The 18,661-nt window shown below is 39.4% G+C and overlaps 1 protein-coding gene across 1 annotated transcript in view; it reads right to left on the bottom strand.

The window, feature by feature from the left end:
* Positions 1 to 1,011: 1,011 nt before the first annotated feature.
* Positions 1,012 to 18,661, bottom strand: part of RORA (RAR related orphan receptor A) — a 198,071-nt gene continuing 180,421 nt past the window's right edge. Inside the window, exons 8-11 of the mRNA XM_025199468.1 lie at positions 17,788 to 17,895; positions 15,817 to 15,927; positions 12,157 to 12,269; positions 1,012 to 10,249 (exon numbers count right to left, since the gene is read on the bottom strand). Of these exons, the coding sequence (XP_025055253.1) occupies positions 10,085 to 10,249; positions 12,157 to 12,269; positions 15,817 to 15,927; positions 17,788 to 17,895 (497 nt within the window). The 3' untranslated portion in view covers positions 1,012 to 10,084. The remainder of the gene's footprint in view (positions 10,250 to 12,156; positions 12,270 to 15,816; positions 15,928 to 17,787; positions 17,896 to 18,661) is intronic.

The raw sequence follows: 18,661 nt of genomic DNA on the forward strand, positions 1-18,661 counted from the left end.
GAAAGATTTAAAGAAAACTCTCACAGACAGTGAATGGAGTTAGGCTTATAGATGTAATATTTGGAATGATGGGCACTCTCAGGCCCTATTAGAATTAGAGGGGTGGAAAGCACCCAGGATAATTAAATCCAATCTCTGAAGCACCAACAGGAAAAGAGATATCCAATAAGCCAAGTACCCACCTACCTTTAAATGATATAGCATATTGTGAATATTGTTGGGTGAGTTTGCTACTTATTTTTCTTCTAACCTAATACAGAGTGCAAACATTTTAGCAACTCAGAGTGAAAACCAGACATGACACTTTTTAGTAAAATGACTATAGAAGGGATTGCATTTGATATCAAGTATCTGTACTGATGAAGTAATTTTCTCCTTATTAAATGTACTATAGAATAATTTATATAATGATACTATGTATTTAAAGAGAAAAATGTCCCAAACTAGTACTCTGATACAGGTACTTGTTGGGCATATGTAGAAGTGTGTGTATATATATTTATATATACCCACACACACAAATATATATATTTATAGTTATACTCAATGAAATTAACAAGACCCAAAGGTGGAATTGTCTAGGAATAAAAGGGGTTATTTGCTTTTTGTTCACAAAAGTAACTTATCTAGCACCACACATCAGAAAAACACAAAAATAGCACACTCTAGTTCTAAACAGCTATTTCTAAAATAGATTATATAGTAAAACAGATTATTATACAGCATAATGTGGTATTTGATAAACAGATAATATTTGCACTGTGTAGGCTGTTTATAGTATAACTGTATCTATACAGAATGAAAGCAAAAAAGTTAACTGTATAGAGGTGAGCAGAACAACATTAAATATTATGACTCCAAAGCAGAGACAAAGATAAAGTTGAAAGAACAGAGCAAGATAAAATGTTTACAGGCCATTACAAGTCCTTAGATTAGTAGTAAAATAAGGAATCAGTTGCTCAAGTTTAAGAAAGCAGTAAACAAGAGATTGCATTTACATGCAGATGTCTAAAACTTGTTTGTTTTTTTTAAATCTATGCACAAAAAGTCATTTGTTTTTATTGCTTGACATTCAGTTATGGCTAGAGTATTTTTAACCTTTTTGTACTTTGGAAACAAGAATATTGTTAAAGGTGCCATAAAAATGGACAACATTGAAAACGGTTTGCAAATAAATCACCTAACACTGCAGTTCTTTATACATTTTAAAAAGCCTTGTCTGGGGTTTGTCATATGTTAAATATATTTAAACTGGGAAAATACGTTGTAGCTTGAAGCCTCCCATTGGCCCAAATATCCAATACAAAACACATCTCCAGAAAAGGAGCAGGCAGACAATACAGTTACATATAAAGAAGCAGCCAGTTAATGTCCTAATAGTCAAAATATTTACCACTGCTCTATAAACTGTTTTAAAATCAACATAGAAAATGAGGATTTTTTTTACTTTATAAAGGTATATACAGTACACATCCTTTTTTGTGAAATAAAATTCACTGTATTGCTTATGAATTCTCTGCATTTAGGTCTGAGCGCATTACAGATTGCAAGTTTGTATAAAGTTTATGCATTTACTGTAAGACCTCCAGGAAAACTTAGGGGAAAACAAGCATAAAAAGCACAGATGAATACTGAAAGCATGTATGGGCTGTATAAAAAACAAGGTGTGGTATGATGTACATTTTGCAGTGCCAAACAATTTTCTTGTGATGTTCAGCACCAAGCAGTAATGAGATGACAGAAATACCTACAAGTAAAAACTGTGGTAGCAAAACCTGAATGTAAAGTATGAGTACCAAAACCTGTATTATGTTTTATTTTGTATTTGGATAGTCAGCTTATTGCTCTAAAGCATTATTGCTATATTCTACCAATGAAACAGACAATGCAAAAGCCAAAACAAAGAAAAAGTCTGAAAAGTCCACATATGGAACAAAAGGTAGAATACAGCTTTTACTTTAACATCAAATTTCATTTTAGTACCTGAAAAAAATTCCAAGAACAGACTAGATATTAACAAGTATGTTGCTTTAAAACCTGTTAAATAATTTTCCCCTCTAAAACAGTGATTTGGCAACATTTCAGCGCACTACTACAGTCACAGTACCAGGAGCTAAGTGAATACTGCAAGAGTTCTGCTATAAATATTTGAGTTTTATATATTTTTTTCATATTGCATTTGGCTTTCTTGTATATTTGTCCCCTGAATATTCCACCAAATGGATGTTCCTCTCAGGAATGTACAAACAAACAACAAACTTGAAATTAATATTCAAGTATGTTTACAGAAGCTGACATTTAAAGTAGTAAGTATTAATTTTAATAATAAAATTTAAATTCTGAAATTTTTCAGCTTAGGGAAAAGAAATATGCCATGTGACCTACATATTTGGAATAGAAAGCAGCCAACTCAAATACTAAGTATTCAAAGCATACTGCTTATCAATTATTTCTGGACATTGTTCAAGAAATATTAGTTTCCTAACCTGATAAACAGACCAATTTATTTTCTACTTTTGGGAGAGAGGCAAAATATGTAGAACAAATAACGTATTGCAAATTATTTGATCAGCATTTAATAATGATGTAGTTTGTACATCAATATAAAGCCCCCTTAACTATAGTCTAGGGAAGATATAAGCCAGTCGTCATAGAACCCAATAAATACTTTGGGCCACCCAAATACATAGATAAAATTTTAACTTGTAAACTGTTCATATTGAATGCATCTGTGAATCACTTGCAAGTATGAAAAGAATTACGTAATTTAATTTAGCTTTTTACATGCTTAGAATTGGTATTAGGGATTTTTTCTAACATATGGAACAAAATGAAAACTGTTCAAGAAACTCAACTTAGTCAATTTTTTTTTGCCTTAAAAGACTACTCAAAACTAAACTGCACTGTTAGCTCAGAGATGCAAGGTGGGTATCACTGCATTCATTTCTCTACATAAAAATGTAGTATTTGGAAATGTTACACTGAAAAGGGTAAGGGAAAACAACTCTGGTAACATAACACTTTTTACAAGTACTAGTAAAATAACAAAAGAATGAGTGAGAAATAACACCCTCCTTCTGACCTGACTAGAGAGATACCAAAACCTTCCCCATTTTATTTTTAATTGCTTACCTAAATAATCTACTTATTTTTGCAAGGTACAAAAGAATAAAGCCAGAGCAGGAACAACTGGACTAAACTTCTAGAATCTTACTTTGACTATTTAAGAAGGTTTAAAGGTAACCTAAAGAAGTTTGGCACTTATCTTACACTGCTGTTTCCTACAACTATTGAAAGTGTTGTCAGAGGTAAAAAAAATAGAAAGTGGTAGCTACAGTGCTTCTTTTAAAAAGCTTGTTTTACCATGAAGTAAATACATCAAATGGCAGGTATATGAAACTGTTGTCCTTGTATTCTCCTGGTTTTAACTGTTTTCATTACTATGTGACTCACAATTGAATAATTGTAGTATTTCCACTCATATTATACTGCATAAGATGACCTGATTTTTCTCTCTTAAACAACAATTTAGATACTGAAGACAATTTAAATACAAGAACAAATTAAATACTGAGTTGCAAAACACTGAAGTTCAATTTTTAAGCTAATACTCTTACGATTAAAAATGGTAAACTGGGTACTGAAACGTAATTTGAATAATGATCTGGTTGTGGATGCAAAACGAATGGTTTTCTATGCATGTTTGTAGAAGTTTGCATTATTTTTGGAGTTCTACTTTTTTTTTAAATTTTGAGTAAAATAAAACTGAGCACATGGGCTGAAATTCAAATAATTGTATGAGGCACACATGGAGTGTTTAGAAAACTTCTACACAGTTCACTTGTGCCTTGGAGGGATATTATATTTTTTCCAAAAGCAATTTGTCCCAGTAGTACTGGCCACCCTGTTGAAGAGTTTTAGAAGATCCCTGAGCACATTCGTTTCTGACTCTTAACCCCAACTCCAAAATGATAGGGCTTCTATTGTTGATAACAAGATGGATTGTCATTCACAGTTAAGTCAATCATAAGGTGCTTATCTATTTACCCTTTTCTTCACCAATCAGCACAAAGAACTGTTGGAAAATAACATTTATTTTTCTTTTTTAAATAATGCAAGGGCACAAAATGATTAAACAACCAATATTTTGTGACAGTGGCTTAGGATTATTATCTGGCTGCCCCTCAACAACAGACAAGTGATTTAAATCGACATTCCTTAGCAAAAAAAAAAAGAAAAGAAAAACAAAGAAAAGAAAAACGAGAAAAAAAAAAGAAAAAAAGGCAAAAGAAAAGTCCTGTACAAATATGTATTTTCCCTGAGGGATCAAGGTTACACCCGCAAGTGCTCTATGTACATATTGCACTATAGAGGAATGAAGAACATGTGCAAAAAAGCAACAATGATTGAAGCTTACTAATCAACCCTTTTAATCATTATTCTATGTCATCTTGCATTTTGGAATGTCGTAACACAAACAGCTTTTCCTTTAATCTAAAACATAAAAAAAAAAAAAGAAAAGAAAAAAAACAACAAAAAACCAAAAACCACATTTCTACTATGGCACATTCAATGAAATAAAAAGTCTTCCAAAGACAAATAGACAAATTCCATCAAGAAAATAATACAAAGTTCGTTCATTTGTTTTTTGTTTTTGTTTTTTAGAAAAATTACATTACTTTCTTTCATTGTTTCACATTACAAAATCTTTTTTTTTATGTTTACACAAATCACATTTTATTGCAGGAATATTTCAAGTGCCATCAAATATTTATAGAAGGGTTAAAAAAATAGAAGTCTCTCTAAAGTGGTCCAGACAAGGCTTTGTATAGAATAAATCTTTTTTCCACCTTCTATTTTTGACTTAAGTATTTTGAATACATTTTCTTTATTCCATTGACACTAAACAGCCTAGAAGCAGCCATTCACACCCATACATCCATGCACACACACTCACAAACACTCTCAGGCCTTGGTATCCATACTATGATATATAAGCTTTTATAAAGAACAACCAAACTTAAAAGACAGTTTTCTCCATCATCTAATCCCATTGTTATTAAAAAGGGGAACGGTGTCAGGTATATGAATGTTCATTATGGTAATCAAAATGACACTGTTCTGTAGTACCTCTTCTATAAAACAGCTAAAGAATGTTCAAATGCCAAAAGCCCAAAACAACCATTTTATTATGAACAGCTAATTTAAAAGGAATAATTATTCCCGAATCTTCTGTAGTTTCAATTTTTTTTTCTAAATGGAGCAGACTATGGAAGTTTAATACATCTGTCATTCACTTGACAGAGCCCAAGTGTGTTCTGCCACTGAATCATTCGTTGAACTTCTGATCTTGGGTCCTAGTCTTAACAGGGTATATGTCATCTAGACTTAATTGTGACTAGCTGCACCTAGAATCATTCCACATCTCGTTAAAAGTCTCTTGGCAACAATACTTTTAATACCTACCACCTTGCTATACTTGTTTTTATTTGATGCATCTCCAAGTGACTACTTATTGTGATTAGGAACACACACTTAGGTTGGAGAAGATGCTAAATGGCCTGATTTTGCAAGATGCCGAACACTCAATAGCTCCAATGAAGAAAAAAGAGCCTCCAAGAAGCTTACACCCTTAAACATTGTGCCACAATTAATTTTAGATACGAAGGATTTGACATTCAGCGAGGCTTCTTAATTTCAATTTTATGGGCACAAGTATAATTACTCATATATTTTATATTCCTATTGATTTGTGGGTGCAAATACTAAAACCTAAATGCCAATCATCTTTGCTTTGCATCTAGAGATCAGGTGAGGAGGAGGACATGATTAAAAATCAGTTCCAAAATACTTAATATGGGTACCCCCTACTTGCTGTCAAAAATCAGAATCTGTCTCTCTCTCTAGAGAAGGTCCAGTCTGACACCACTATCCATTAGTTGACACTGAAATTAAGTTTAGTTGATCTTTAATAGGCTAGCACCTGAGGCTGGTCACATTCAGAAAACTTTTGTTAGTAGAAAACTTTTGTTAGTAGAAAGCTTGGTTTTAATCATAAAAACAAACTCCTAGATTAGAACAGAGCTGCCATATCATGCCAGTTACTCCAATAAAGCAAACAATGATTCCTGAAAAAGCAAGCTGATAAGATGGTGAGACTGAGACCACAGTCTCTGAGATCACAGTCTTGTGAGTGGCCCATGTGGGGCATGCAGGACGGAATGAAGGGTGTACATGGCCTCCTCCATACTCTTTGATAAAGCCACTCACAACCACAGCTCCTGTATCCAGGCATGTGCAGGGACAATTCCTTTCCTAAACATCCACGTTGCCATGAAAGAGCTGAAGATACCATCCTATCTCCCTCAACTAACAAAACGCTATGTAGAATGAACCACCTGAGGCACCATCCCTCAGAGAGCTTCCAAACTACTCTGGCAGCGCTACAGAAACGTAACCTTGGATCATAGGCTATTGACACAAAAGGAAACAATCTTGCCTATAAATAATCCATGGCTCTCATTCCCCTCTTACAACAGTTATATACCAAAGTGCTTGCTCCATCTCCACCTAGTTGCACCTCAATCACTACAGTACCTATAGGGGGAATTTAGCTCCATCTGTTAAAAAGAAAGATACACCATTAACTTGAAAATCACAAACATATTTTCTTCTGTTTTCTAATAGGGACTTATAACAACTACCAGGACTGCAAATGAAGTAAGACAGCAAAAAATATTATCAGTTTGTTTACTTTTTTGCATGTGACAGCATTTTGTGCACAGAAAAATTCAGTGTTTTCCTTTTTTTCTCCTGTTTTTCCTGTTGCCTAAAGGCCATTCTAAAAATCAATGAGAACAAAACCCAAACCAAAAACAAAAGAAAAAACCCTTCATTTATTCTCACATATTTTAATTAAAAATCTGGAAATATATATTTTTAAAAAATTTTTTCTAAAAAAAAAAAAAAAAAGGATTTTAAAAAACATTTAAGTTGTTAGTGTCCCTTTAAGATAAGGTGTTGAATTAATTCTCAGTTACTGTTTAACAAAGTAAATATACCATGGCTGCCACTTCTATGTTAAAGGCGAGGGTTACGTAGGTTTTACTTGGGAGATTACATACCAAGGATTAATCATATACCATACGTTCTCCTTAAATTTCTCTATCTCCTTTCTCAAAATCCCACCCCCAACCAAAAAAACAAACAACCCAAAAAACAAAAATAAACAAAGAAATGATCATAACTGAAGAAACAGGGACTGCCTTAGTATGAGAACCACAAAATGACTACTACATAATCTTACACACACCAACCCTGGAAAACAAATGTATTTCGAGTGTGTAGCTACCTCAAGAAATCTGAGGTATGGACTTAATTTAAACTCTTACACAGTGTCTGGCATGATTTGGCCCAATGCAGTTATGACCTGTAGGCAACATCATTGAACAATACATACATGCTCAGTAACTACCTTGTTTTTTAGGGACAGTGCTTTACATTGCTCTCATCCTAGCTCAGGTCCCCAGTTGCTTCCAGTTTAAAGGAGGTAGTTCCTATTTTTCTGTAACTGTTAAATGCCCTTTCAGGTAAGCTACAGCTGCTTAAGACTGTCACATCAGAAGTAGCTCAGATTCCACTGAACCCAACTGTATCGTAGGACAAGACCATGGCAAAGATAGGCTTTCTTCTGCCTGATGGGGTCTGAGCTGGCTAAAGAAGAATCACTGGATCGGCATTCTGCTTCAGTGCTGAGCCAGGAGGGTAAGACTGACATTTTAAACGTACTCTTCCAACTAAGGTTGAGGAGGGTTTTCTTCATACCCAATCTAGGGAGCATCTCCCTCCTTCAAGAAAACTTCTGTTTCCAAAGCTGGTCCATCCTTCCACTGAAACCTGCATAGCTATGTTACATATTTCCTTGTGCTCTCTGGCCCCCGCAGTACTGAACTCATTCTCTGGCCACCAGAACAGATAGGGATCAATTTAATATCTAAATTTTCTGCTGTCCTTGCATTAGCATGTTAGAGAGGGCAGAAACTCTGATTTCTGTAGTTAATCTACACAGGTAACAATCATAGTGCTGCCACTTAGTGCTAAGCAGTCCAACGTAACATGATTTAAGTGGATGAAGCCTGAATACAGCATACCTCTTGCCTTTGCAGCAGAAGTGGAGACTATGTCCCTGACTTTCCCCACCCCTTTCAGTCAAATTCTGCTCTCCTTACTCAGGAACACTAGAGGACACAGTAGTTTGCAAAAGTAAAGACTGCAAAATTTGGTTCCTGCACATTCTCTAGCCCAGTGTTTCCCAACCAGTGTATCACAGCACAAAAGTGTGCCGTCAGAAATGAACAGGCATGCCACGGAATTTTTCCATGGCAATGAGCTACAATAGGTATGAGGAATGCCTTAACAGGTGTGCCGTGGAAAAAATGTTATTAATGCAAGTGTGCCTTGGGCTGGAAAAGATTGGGAAACACTGTTCTACCCCACTCCTAGTTTCCAGATTTCATATACAATCTTAAATACATGGCAGGTTTTAACACATGGAGTGTGCCTTTAATTCATCAGTGTGTACTTACTCATTTTGTAAGTCTTAAAGTGAGTGTTTCCAAATACATCTAATTATTTTTGGAGCCATACAAATCTGCTCTAAAGCAAAGGATTAATCTGTGTTGGGCAGAACTGATTTTTGGAAAATAGGGCCATTACCTGATCTTACTGAAGTCAACAGCAAAACTCCTACAGACTTCAACAGACTGAGGTTTTTGCTTTAAGTGCATTGTTTACCATATGGAGTGCATTGTTTTCCATAAAAGCATGTAGCTGTGTAACATGCACACGCATTATTTTATACATATGTATGTGTTACATTATACTTTTACTGTATAACCTTGGTTCAATATCTTCAAACCTAGGTTCATAGAGTCAGGCATCTATATCCCTATTTATACACCTTATTTAACAGCCTGATTTTCAAGAGAGCTATGCGCTTGCAGCTGTGATTGATTTGTGAACACTGAGCAAAATCTTTGCCTTTGGGTACTCAGTGCCTTTGAAAATTAGGCTGTTTATTTGGGTGTCCAAATATGGATTTAGACGTTCAATTTTATACATCCAGGTTTGAAAAATTTGCATTCTGTGTAAAAATAAGAGCAGCTTTTTAAAACCAGCATAGAAACAAATTCTGACTTTAAAATGTCATTGTTTTCAAACTACAAATCTGTAATCATTTCAGGATATGACCAGCCTCTCTCTAATAGTAACATTGTAATAGTAACAGCAGCATAAATACCTCCCATTGTACCAGTACCATCCAAACCTCTCCGTTAAACTTGAATTTCTGGTGCACATGCAACACGACAATGAACACGCTAGCATTTAATTTAAAGAAAAAGGTGCAAAATGAAAGTGCCTTATCAATTCAACAAGAAAAGCTATACCAGTAACTACATTTTATATTAATTAAAACAATATATAAACAATATCTCTTTTGCTATATATAGTCTTCATGCCCATTTACCCTGTAATATATTATAATGCTATTGTTGCTATTGCTATGGACCCTTTTCTTGCCATCTGCCTACTGGCAATCAATGGTAGGTGAATAAATTGTCCTTCATGAAACAATGAACAAGTTGTGCAAACTGATGCTGAAACCTCTGCAATGCACACCAGTCACTGGTTACTAGCTGGACTCAATGTTCTGATCAACAAACTGATTGTTCTGTTAAGTCTGTGGGCAGTGAACAACTAGAAAAAAGCAACCTTCTGACTTTAGTACCCTCATTCTGTGTAAACAGAGGTCAAAGATCAAGAAGTTGAGACAGAAAAAGGGTCCATATTTGTAGGCATAATGGAAATCATATGCATGAGAAAAACAAGTTCAACTTTGTTTCATTGTTTCCCATCCTTCGCCTGACCCCGACTGCCAAAAGATGTGCAGTGTGTTGGCTCCCTAGGTCTGTGCAGGGCCATATAAAGTGTCTTGGTTTTCTTTATTTTTTTTCCTTTTCCTTTTCTTTTTTTTTTTTGTAATGTTTGTACTTCAGACATTCTAGAAGTGCTTAGGTGATAACATTTACCCATCAAGTTGCATCGCTGGCTCAAATTCTGAAGTGAACAACTCCTTGTACAATGGAGGAAAATGAAGTCGCACAATGTCTGGGTATATTGCTTTAAATGCCATAAGTTTTTCTGTATGCCGTCCACACAGTGCTCTCAAAGTAGACACTTTGCATATTAACTGTAAAAAAACAAAAACAAAAAACAGGACATATACAGTCACAAACAACAGGCTCTGTTCTCCCTATTCTGTGCTTAGGATTAAAGCACTCAAGCATTCTTATTTTGGTTGTTTTGTTTAAAGGAGGATTCAAGAGACCTTAAATTCACTTGCCAGAATGATTCAAAACAAAAAGTCACTACATGACCATTTAAATGTTGTATCAAGCTGTATTAGAAGATGTTAGAAGACTGGAACAATCTTTTTTTTTCTTCTTTTTTTAAAATTCTACTAGAGCAGGCAACCTCACAGGTAGAAGAAGAGAGAGGTAGTCAGCTGCACTACTGTGAAGTCAGGAAGAAGGCAGGGCAGGGTAGCACCTCTGAATGCCATCTGGTCAAGTCAACTGCCACTTGTAAAAGCTTGTGCCTCTCTGACCCAACTGGCATCTAAGGTGTCACCCTGCCCTGCTTCTGCCAGGCATAAGAATGTTACGTGACCCTTTTAGTGCTGTATTTTTCTTTTTCAGAATATGAGAGAGAAAGAAAGAAAGGGGTCTCGCATATAGCAAATACATCAGGAAAATTACAAGTTGTACTAGTTATTCTACTGTATGGACAGAATTCTCTCTCCTGTTGAGGAATACAAAATAGATGTCTGGGGAAAAAATTGGATGAGTTGGAATTGCACATACACAAAACCCATTCCCTTAGGGTGAGCTGTATTATACTGCCTCTGGTTAAACTCCTGGTAATGAAGTTGACAATGCAAAACCTTGTTGAGTATGAGCTCTTTAACCACGTGCAGCTTTCCACAGCTCGAAAAAGGACCAAATATAGAGAGAAGGGTAAAACAGAACCAACCATCCATTTCTGTTTATTTCTGAATTTAGAAAATACATGTTCTCTTCAGCTTCTTTAAGAAATGAAAACCAAGATCAGGATTGTAGTCTAAACTATTCATTTTGTCTTTCCCTTCCCAGACCAATTCACTGCTGCAATTCACAGGGACAATTTCTCATAAACCTTAAAAAATCCTGTTTCAGGGATGTATTTAGTAGCCGTATTGGTCTGAGACCAAAAGAAATGCAAAACTCTAGAACTCCTGGTTCAGAGATGATACCTTTTATTAAACTAAGAAATCGCAAAAAATATATATATCTTTTTCTGCAAGCTTTTGGGCACACACACACCTCAGGCTAAGGAAAAAATAAAGATGGTAGAAAGTCTGCACAGGTAGACAATAAACTTCATTTTTGTACAGAGGAAGTTGAAGGTGGAAGTCTGTTCCAGATGGACCCAGAGGAACAGACTTCCACCTTTGGCTTCCTCTGTGCAAAAATGAAATTTATTTTCTACCTATGTGGACTTTTTACCATCTATAAATTTTCCCTGAGCCTGAGGAGGCACATGTGCACCTGAAAGCTTGCAGAAAAAGATTTTTTTTTTGAGATTTCTTAGTTGGTCTAATAAAAGGTATAATCTCTGAACCAAGAGTTCTAGAGTTTTGTATTTCTTTTTAAAAATCCTACTTATTTTAGAGAGTTCCATACCATTTTAATTCCACTTTTCCAAAAGACAGGGCTTTCTCAACATATTTGTGTAATAATAACCCTTGCAGCAGGCATCTTCCTCAGGATAGAAGGGGGCATAAAGTTTGACCTCAATGGCTTTTCATTAAGCTCCATGTTAAAATTCTGTTTCTCAAATCACTTACTACCTTATCACCTTTCCTCTACCCCAGAGTTCTGCTTGGAAACAGCTAAAACATAGGAGGCTGGATTTTGAATAAGCATTTCTGGATAAGAAAAAGGATACAAGAGCCAAATATGCCACTTAAGAGCTGTTACTCAAATGGTAGGTGTTGGGACTGTACAAAGAAAGAAGGCCTTACTCTAACCAGGACATGGCACAGTTGATGGTTCTCACCTTTGTTAAGATTCCATCTTCTCGATGATTCTTCTGCAGGACGTGCTGAAGGGCTAGCTGAATCTTCTGTTGGAGTTTTTCAATTTTTACCTTCTCCTGAAGCCATGAACGATCTACATGTAAAAACAAGTGAACCATCAACTATGCATAACCTGGTTCACAAGGAAATGTTCCTAGGCTAGAGACAAAAGTTAACCACTTAAACCAAAACAAATTGGTTTAAGTGATCAGAAACTGGCTTAAACCTGTAACAGAACAGACATTCAGTGCACATAAACCAGTTTCAAAATGGCTGAAACTGGTTTAAGATAAGCCTGGCTGAATACAGTACCAGACTTAACTGATCTGGGTCAAACTGGTTTATGGAACTTCTGCCCCAGACCTCTTCTTGGTTTAAATTAAATCATAGTCCCCCAGCATGCTTTTCAGTCCTGGGCTGGGCTGTGATCTCTGTTCCAGAGAGCAAGGCTGGTCCTGCTCCTCTACCTCACTAGTCTAGCCAGAGCAGGGGTGGGGATGTAGCCAGATGCTGGAACGGCATGGCCCCTGAAGCAAAGGAGGCAGGGAGGGGGCTTATTCCCCCCTCCCTCCCCTCTCCCTGCCAGACCCCAGCTGGGGTCTGCCTGGCTGGGCCAAGTAGCCCCTGGCCAGACCTGCCAGTAGCCTGAAGTAAACAAGGGGAGGGAGGAAGATTTAATGCCCCACCTCCCACCTCCTTACCCCAGCACGGACCCCAGCTGGGGTCTGCCTGGCCAGGGCGCTGCAGCCACTCTCAAGCCCCCCCAGTCCAGTGCTCCAGCAGCAAGGGCTGGGCCATGGCCAGATGCTGGCCAGCATGGTGAAGGGGGCAAGGAGAGGGTTTATTCCACTCTCTGTCCCCTCTCCCACTGAGGGACCGCAGCTGGGGTCTGCCAGCCCCACCTGGCCACCACCTCCACCACTCGCCCCCGGCCAGGCAGAACCCAGCTAGGGTTCCCTAGGGGAAAGGGGAGGAATATCCCCCTCCTTGTCCTCTTCACCTCAGACGGCCAGGCCAGCTGGTGTCTGGCCATGCCCCCACCCCTGCTGCTGGACCGGTGAGGGGGAAGGGACCCTGGGGCTATGCTGTGGGTGGCAGCAGGGTGTGCAGAGCTGCTGCAGCCTGCACATGGTGAGTGACAGCTGTACTAAGGGAGCCTGGAGGGCTATGGCCACCCCAAAATTCAGTTTAGTCCTCCTACAGCCACCCCTCCAAGCCCTACCACCACCACTCGCCCTGAGTAGGCTGTGGCAGCTCTGCCTACCCCACTCCTGCCTGCAGTGCAGCCCCTCGCATCGGTAAGAGGCTTGCACTCCCTGGGACACCATGCCAGGGGCTGCTGCCCCATCAGGGTCCCTCTCCGCTCACCAGTCCAGGGGCAGGGGCAGGGGCAGTGGCATGACCAGACACCAGCCAGCATGGCCCTCTAAGGTGAAGGATGCAGGGAGGAGGTTTATTTCCTGCTCCCTCCCCTCTCCCTCTGGGGAACCCCAGCTGGGATCTGCCCAGCCAGGGGTGAGCAGGGGAGGCAGCGGTTGGGGTGACAGGCCCTGGATACAGTCCCTCAGTAGGAGAGGGGACGGAGGGGGGAATAAACCCCCTCCCTGCCCCCTTTACCATGCCAGCCAGCATCTGGCCATGGCCCTGTCCCTGCTGCTGGAGGACTGGAAGGCGGGGGGGAGGCCTTGAGAGGGGCTGCAGCACCCTGGCCAGGAAGAACCCAGCTGGGGTTTGTGCCAGTAGGACAGGGGAGGGAGGGGGGATTAAATCCTCCTCCCTCCCCTCTTTCGCTTCAGGCTGCTGATGGGGCTGGCCATGCCTCCGTCCCTGCCACTTGAGTGGCAATGGCAGGTGAGGGGGCAGGAAATGCCTGACAGTGGCTTCTCCACCCCAGCCAGGTAGACCCTGCCTGGGATCCAAGTGGGGAGAGCAGAAGGAGGGGGGAATAAACCCCCTTCCTGCCCCCCTCGCCTTAGGTGGCCATGCCAGGGCAGCGTCTGGCCAGTGGCTGAGGTCTGGCCATGTTCCTGCCCCTCCACCCCTCAAAAGCCTGGCGAGGGTTGCCTCCCTGCTCTTCCTCCAGACACATCCTGGCTGGGGTCCCTGCAGGCCAGGGTGGGGGCTTAAACCCCTCCCCAATCATACTCAGGTCTCTGGGGGCCTGGCCACACCCCCCCACCTTAGCTCAGCTTCTCTCCACCTGGCCGCTGCAGAAGTGAAGGGAGGGCTCACTCTAGTGCCTCCCAACTTCTGTCCTGAGCCACTGCAAGCATGTGGCTGCACTTTCAGAATCAAAAGTGAATGTTTATTCACTTGCAAACTAGTTCAATCTATGCAGGTTAGACTAACCTTGAAAGATTGAATCAATTCAGGCTTTTGGAATGTCTGTACTTAGCCTCAGAATCTGTCTTATAGATTTAACTTTCCTATATCCAGTCCAATCTCCCTACCATCCATTCTTCCATGAAGAACAATTCAGGAAGTCAGTCTCACAATTAAGAAGTTTAGAATGAATGTATTACTCTCATATAAAATCTAATCCTCTAATCTTATAGCATGTAGTAAGTAAAAGGAGACTGAATGTACACCTTGCTGTGGTTATTTCCTTCCCAGATCAGAGGGGCTGAATGATCTCACAAGGTCCTTTCCCGCCCTAAACTTCTGTGAATCTGTGCAATAAGGTTAAATATAACAATACTTTAATTTTTTTTAGAAGTCTTCAACTCAAGCATTTCAGGTTGGATGGTATGTGTTAACATTTTACACACTAATACAATTCTGTATTAGAGGAAAAATACAATTAGCAATAGTTCTGTTTTGGAAAAAAAACTTGATGGTATAATAATGCGTGATTAATCAGAATGTATCTTCAGCACAAGATTTTCTGTTCAACACACAGAAAAAGACAGAAGCAATGATGCAGTTATAACAGAGGTAGGCAACCCCTGGCACAGATGCCAGAGTGTGGCACGCAAAGCCATTCTGCATGGCATGTGCACCTTGAGGCGGACGACTGTGAAGGGGCCAGGGCTGCATTGCCACAACAAGGATCAGGCCCCTTGTGGCTGCCCTGCTGTCCACCCCTGGGAAGCCAACATCTTACAAGTTGAAGTTGCAGGTGTTTTTGCACTCTGCCCAAAAATGTTGCCAACCCCTGAGTTATAAGAAGATAAGCTTATTAAAAGGAAATTGTACTTGTGCACCTCATGGTGGTTCAGTAGCATTACTTTCTACTGCCTCAGGGTGGCAGGAGCAAACAGTTTTGTGTTTCTTTAACTGAAGGAATATAATGCTACATACTTTTGATCTACTAAATGGCAGGAGAACTGCGTCTTCTACCGACATAAAATTATGCTCAGATTGTACTTTATTCCTCAACGTTATTACCCACAGGGAAGGAGGTGACAGACAAAAACCAGGGCATAATTTAGAATCTACTACCAGTCAAGTAAAACAACCTTCATACCCACTGTTTAAATGCACTCGTTAAAAGTAAAACCAGAAAGAGGATATGGTTAGGAAAGGGACACAGAGACAGCTGGTTATATTTTATACTGATTGGTTGTCTCCCAAGTTATCACTGAGGAATATTTCACAATAAAATACCACTAAAGTCCATCAAAAAGTTAGAGCAATCTTACCTGCAGACATTAAAACAAATGCAGAAAACAAAGCTATTTCATCTTCTGTCAGGTGCATAGAACATAAACTCTTTCCAAATTCAAACACAAAACTAATGAAGTCTTCACAACCTGCCAAGAAGAAGATACAGATCACTCAAGATTTTTGTTAAAATGTTTTTTGTTAAGTTGCTTCAAAGTTGCTTTGAAGAAAGCAAATGGATTAGAAATATCTACAAGGATCAGAGCTCCTCCCTTAAAGGGTTGGGATGATGGAAACAGTATCATAACTAAGGGAAACTAGCACTTCATTTTTCCATATCTCCAACTTTCACTTCTCCCAGTCCCCAACAACCTGACGTTTTGCATGGTGAATCTCATCCCAGTGTAATGATTTTTTTTGGAAGTCTAGTAAAAGCAAACCATTTAATAAGTTAGAATAAATTTTAAAGAACTAAGCTGAAGCTACATTTCCCAAAGCATCTAACATGCTTGTGCCAACCTGATACCCAAATGACCCTATGCAGAAACTCCAAATTGATTTAATTCTGTTCTTGCTGAAAACAAGCTTTTTCATGGTTTCAGGACAGTGCTGAAACCTGTACTCTGTACATTTAGAAACATAAAATTACGTCCTTGTGAATTCAGCAGATCAGCAGAGAAGTGAGGGGCAGAAGAAAAAAGAAAGAGGTGGGAAACCAGGGAGAAGTGTGGTATGACAGAAATACAGGAAGTATGGGTGCAGTGTTATAGCAACGAAGTTTGGTGTTTGGGGCAAAGCTTGCAGCGGCACCCCACTCTTGCCCCACACACAGATCCGGGGGCACATGCCCCCACCATGCCTGCCTGGGAGTCAAGCAGAGGTGGAAACCACCCTCCCTCTGTCCCTGCACCCCCCCCCCCCTGCCAATGAGCTACTGCTGCTCATGCTCTGGCTGGGCAGCATCTGTTGGTGCGCCTTTGCTTTGGCACCCAGGGCAGTCAATGCCCCCTTGCTATGACACCAAGGGTGGAAACCAGAAGAGGCATAATATAGGGTCACAGTCCTGCTTTGCACCCTCAAAATGGACATAACTCTGGGAGGTGCAAAAGGAAAAGGTGCTAAGGGGACAGGGCAAGGGTACATTGAAGAAGTAGGGTACCAGTGAACCCAAGAGTACAGAGGCATGGATGGACAAAAAGAGTCCTGAGAAATGTGCAGGAAACTGAGGGGCTATACACAAAAGCAGAGAAGCAGGATGCTCAAGGGTTTTCATGTGGAGCTCCCTCAACTCACAGCCCAGATACAACAGTAAACTCTGAACTGTCCAGATTTTACAACCAGGGGAGCATTTAGAAAAGGCATAAGATACTTTTAAAACAAATTCTTTGCTGCCACACTAACCTTCACCCTCACTTTTATTCCACTCAATTTAGACCCTGCAGCCAAACCTACTGTCTCCTAATAGTAAACTGGTAAATATATGCAAACAAGTCAAAATAAATTATTGAGTCATTTAAAAAAAACAAAACATTTCTTACTCAAGTGATCTATTTCCATTACCTACTAGTCTAGATTAATTTCCTAATCATGTTCACCTTTGTATAAAAAGAACAAGATTGTAGTATCCAATTTCATCTCAGAACCTATTTTTCCATGTATTTATAATGTATGAGATTACTTTCCTTATCAAACTTGGGTGCCTAAACACATATGCCCAGATTAATACCTGAGTGCCTGCTGTGAATGCGTGAGGCTTTTTTCCATATTCTGTTAAAGTTCAGTGGGAACTGCAATTGAACTGGGCCTCAAATTTAACCAGAACATTTAAGAGGATCCATGCTATGTCAAAGTGAGCAATCTAAGACTGCTTAGCTTTTCAGTACTTTAAACCTTTCCTTGTTCTGTGACAAGCATTTAGGACTCAGTCTATTTCCCCATAAGTGGTTGTGTTTCAGTTTCTACCCTTTTTTCTATTTGTTTTTATTATGGAGTACTTGAGATTTTCTTACCTAATGATTTGAAAACATCTGGGCTAGCATACTTGCCATCAAAATATACTGTGTTGTTCTGGGAGTCAAAGGCACGACACATTCTGATAAACACAACCTCTAAAGATCCTAAACACAAACAATATAGATATTTGATTATTTAAAATAAGAGTTTTAGTTAGAGAAAGTACATGGAAGGACAGAAAAAATGTAAAAATGTAATAGGCGCCACATTACAAGTCCAGTATTTTTTCTGGTTCTGCAACTGTATCTGAGAATGGCTTGATTTATTACAAGAATTAAGATAATTCCCTTATGCTTACTAGAATTAATCACAACCCTAAAGAAAACCTGAAGAAGTTTCACTGAAGTCTAGGCAGTTATTTGCATTTTTACTGCTGAAGCTGTAAGAACTTCATTTGTTCTTTCTAAAACAGCATCTCTACAACAAAGCCTGAAATTTTAATATCTGATTTTGCGGTATCCAAACAAGTCAGAAGTCTAATTTAATCATCAACCCTGCACTCATAGACACTCCTATTTTTTTAATGGGAATTCTGCCTTAAGATAGATACGCCTACTAGGGCTCTGTGAAGCTTCGGGTGGTGATTTGATTTGGAGGAGATTTGACCCGATTCAGTGGCAGAATCTCCGAATCCAAATCGAATCAGGGGACCAATTTAAAGGTCTGAATCGATTCAAAGCTCTCCGAATCTTTGGAAAAGCTCTGAGCTGTTAAGTACTAGGGGTGGGGAGGGGGCCATGGGGGGACCCCTGCCAGCCCCCCTGACCCCTCCTGATCCCCCAGCCCCCTGCCCACTCCCCTAGCCCCCCCATGGCTGCCCCTGCCCACCCCAGCTCCAGTGCTTTAAAAAAAAAAAAAAAAAAAACCCCC

The sequence above is a fragment of the Alligator sinensis genome, unplaced genomic scaffold (assembly GCF_000455745.1).
Source record: "Alligator sinensis unplaced genomic scaffold, ASM45574v1 scaffold458_1, whole genome shotgun sequence".
Classification (NCBI taxonomy): domain Eukaryota; kingdom Metazoa; phylum Chordata; order Crocodylia; family Alligatoridae; genus Alligator; species Alligator sinensis.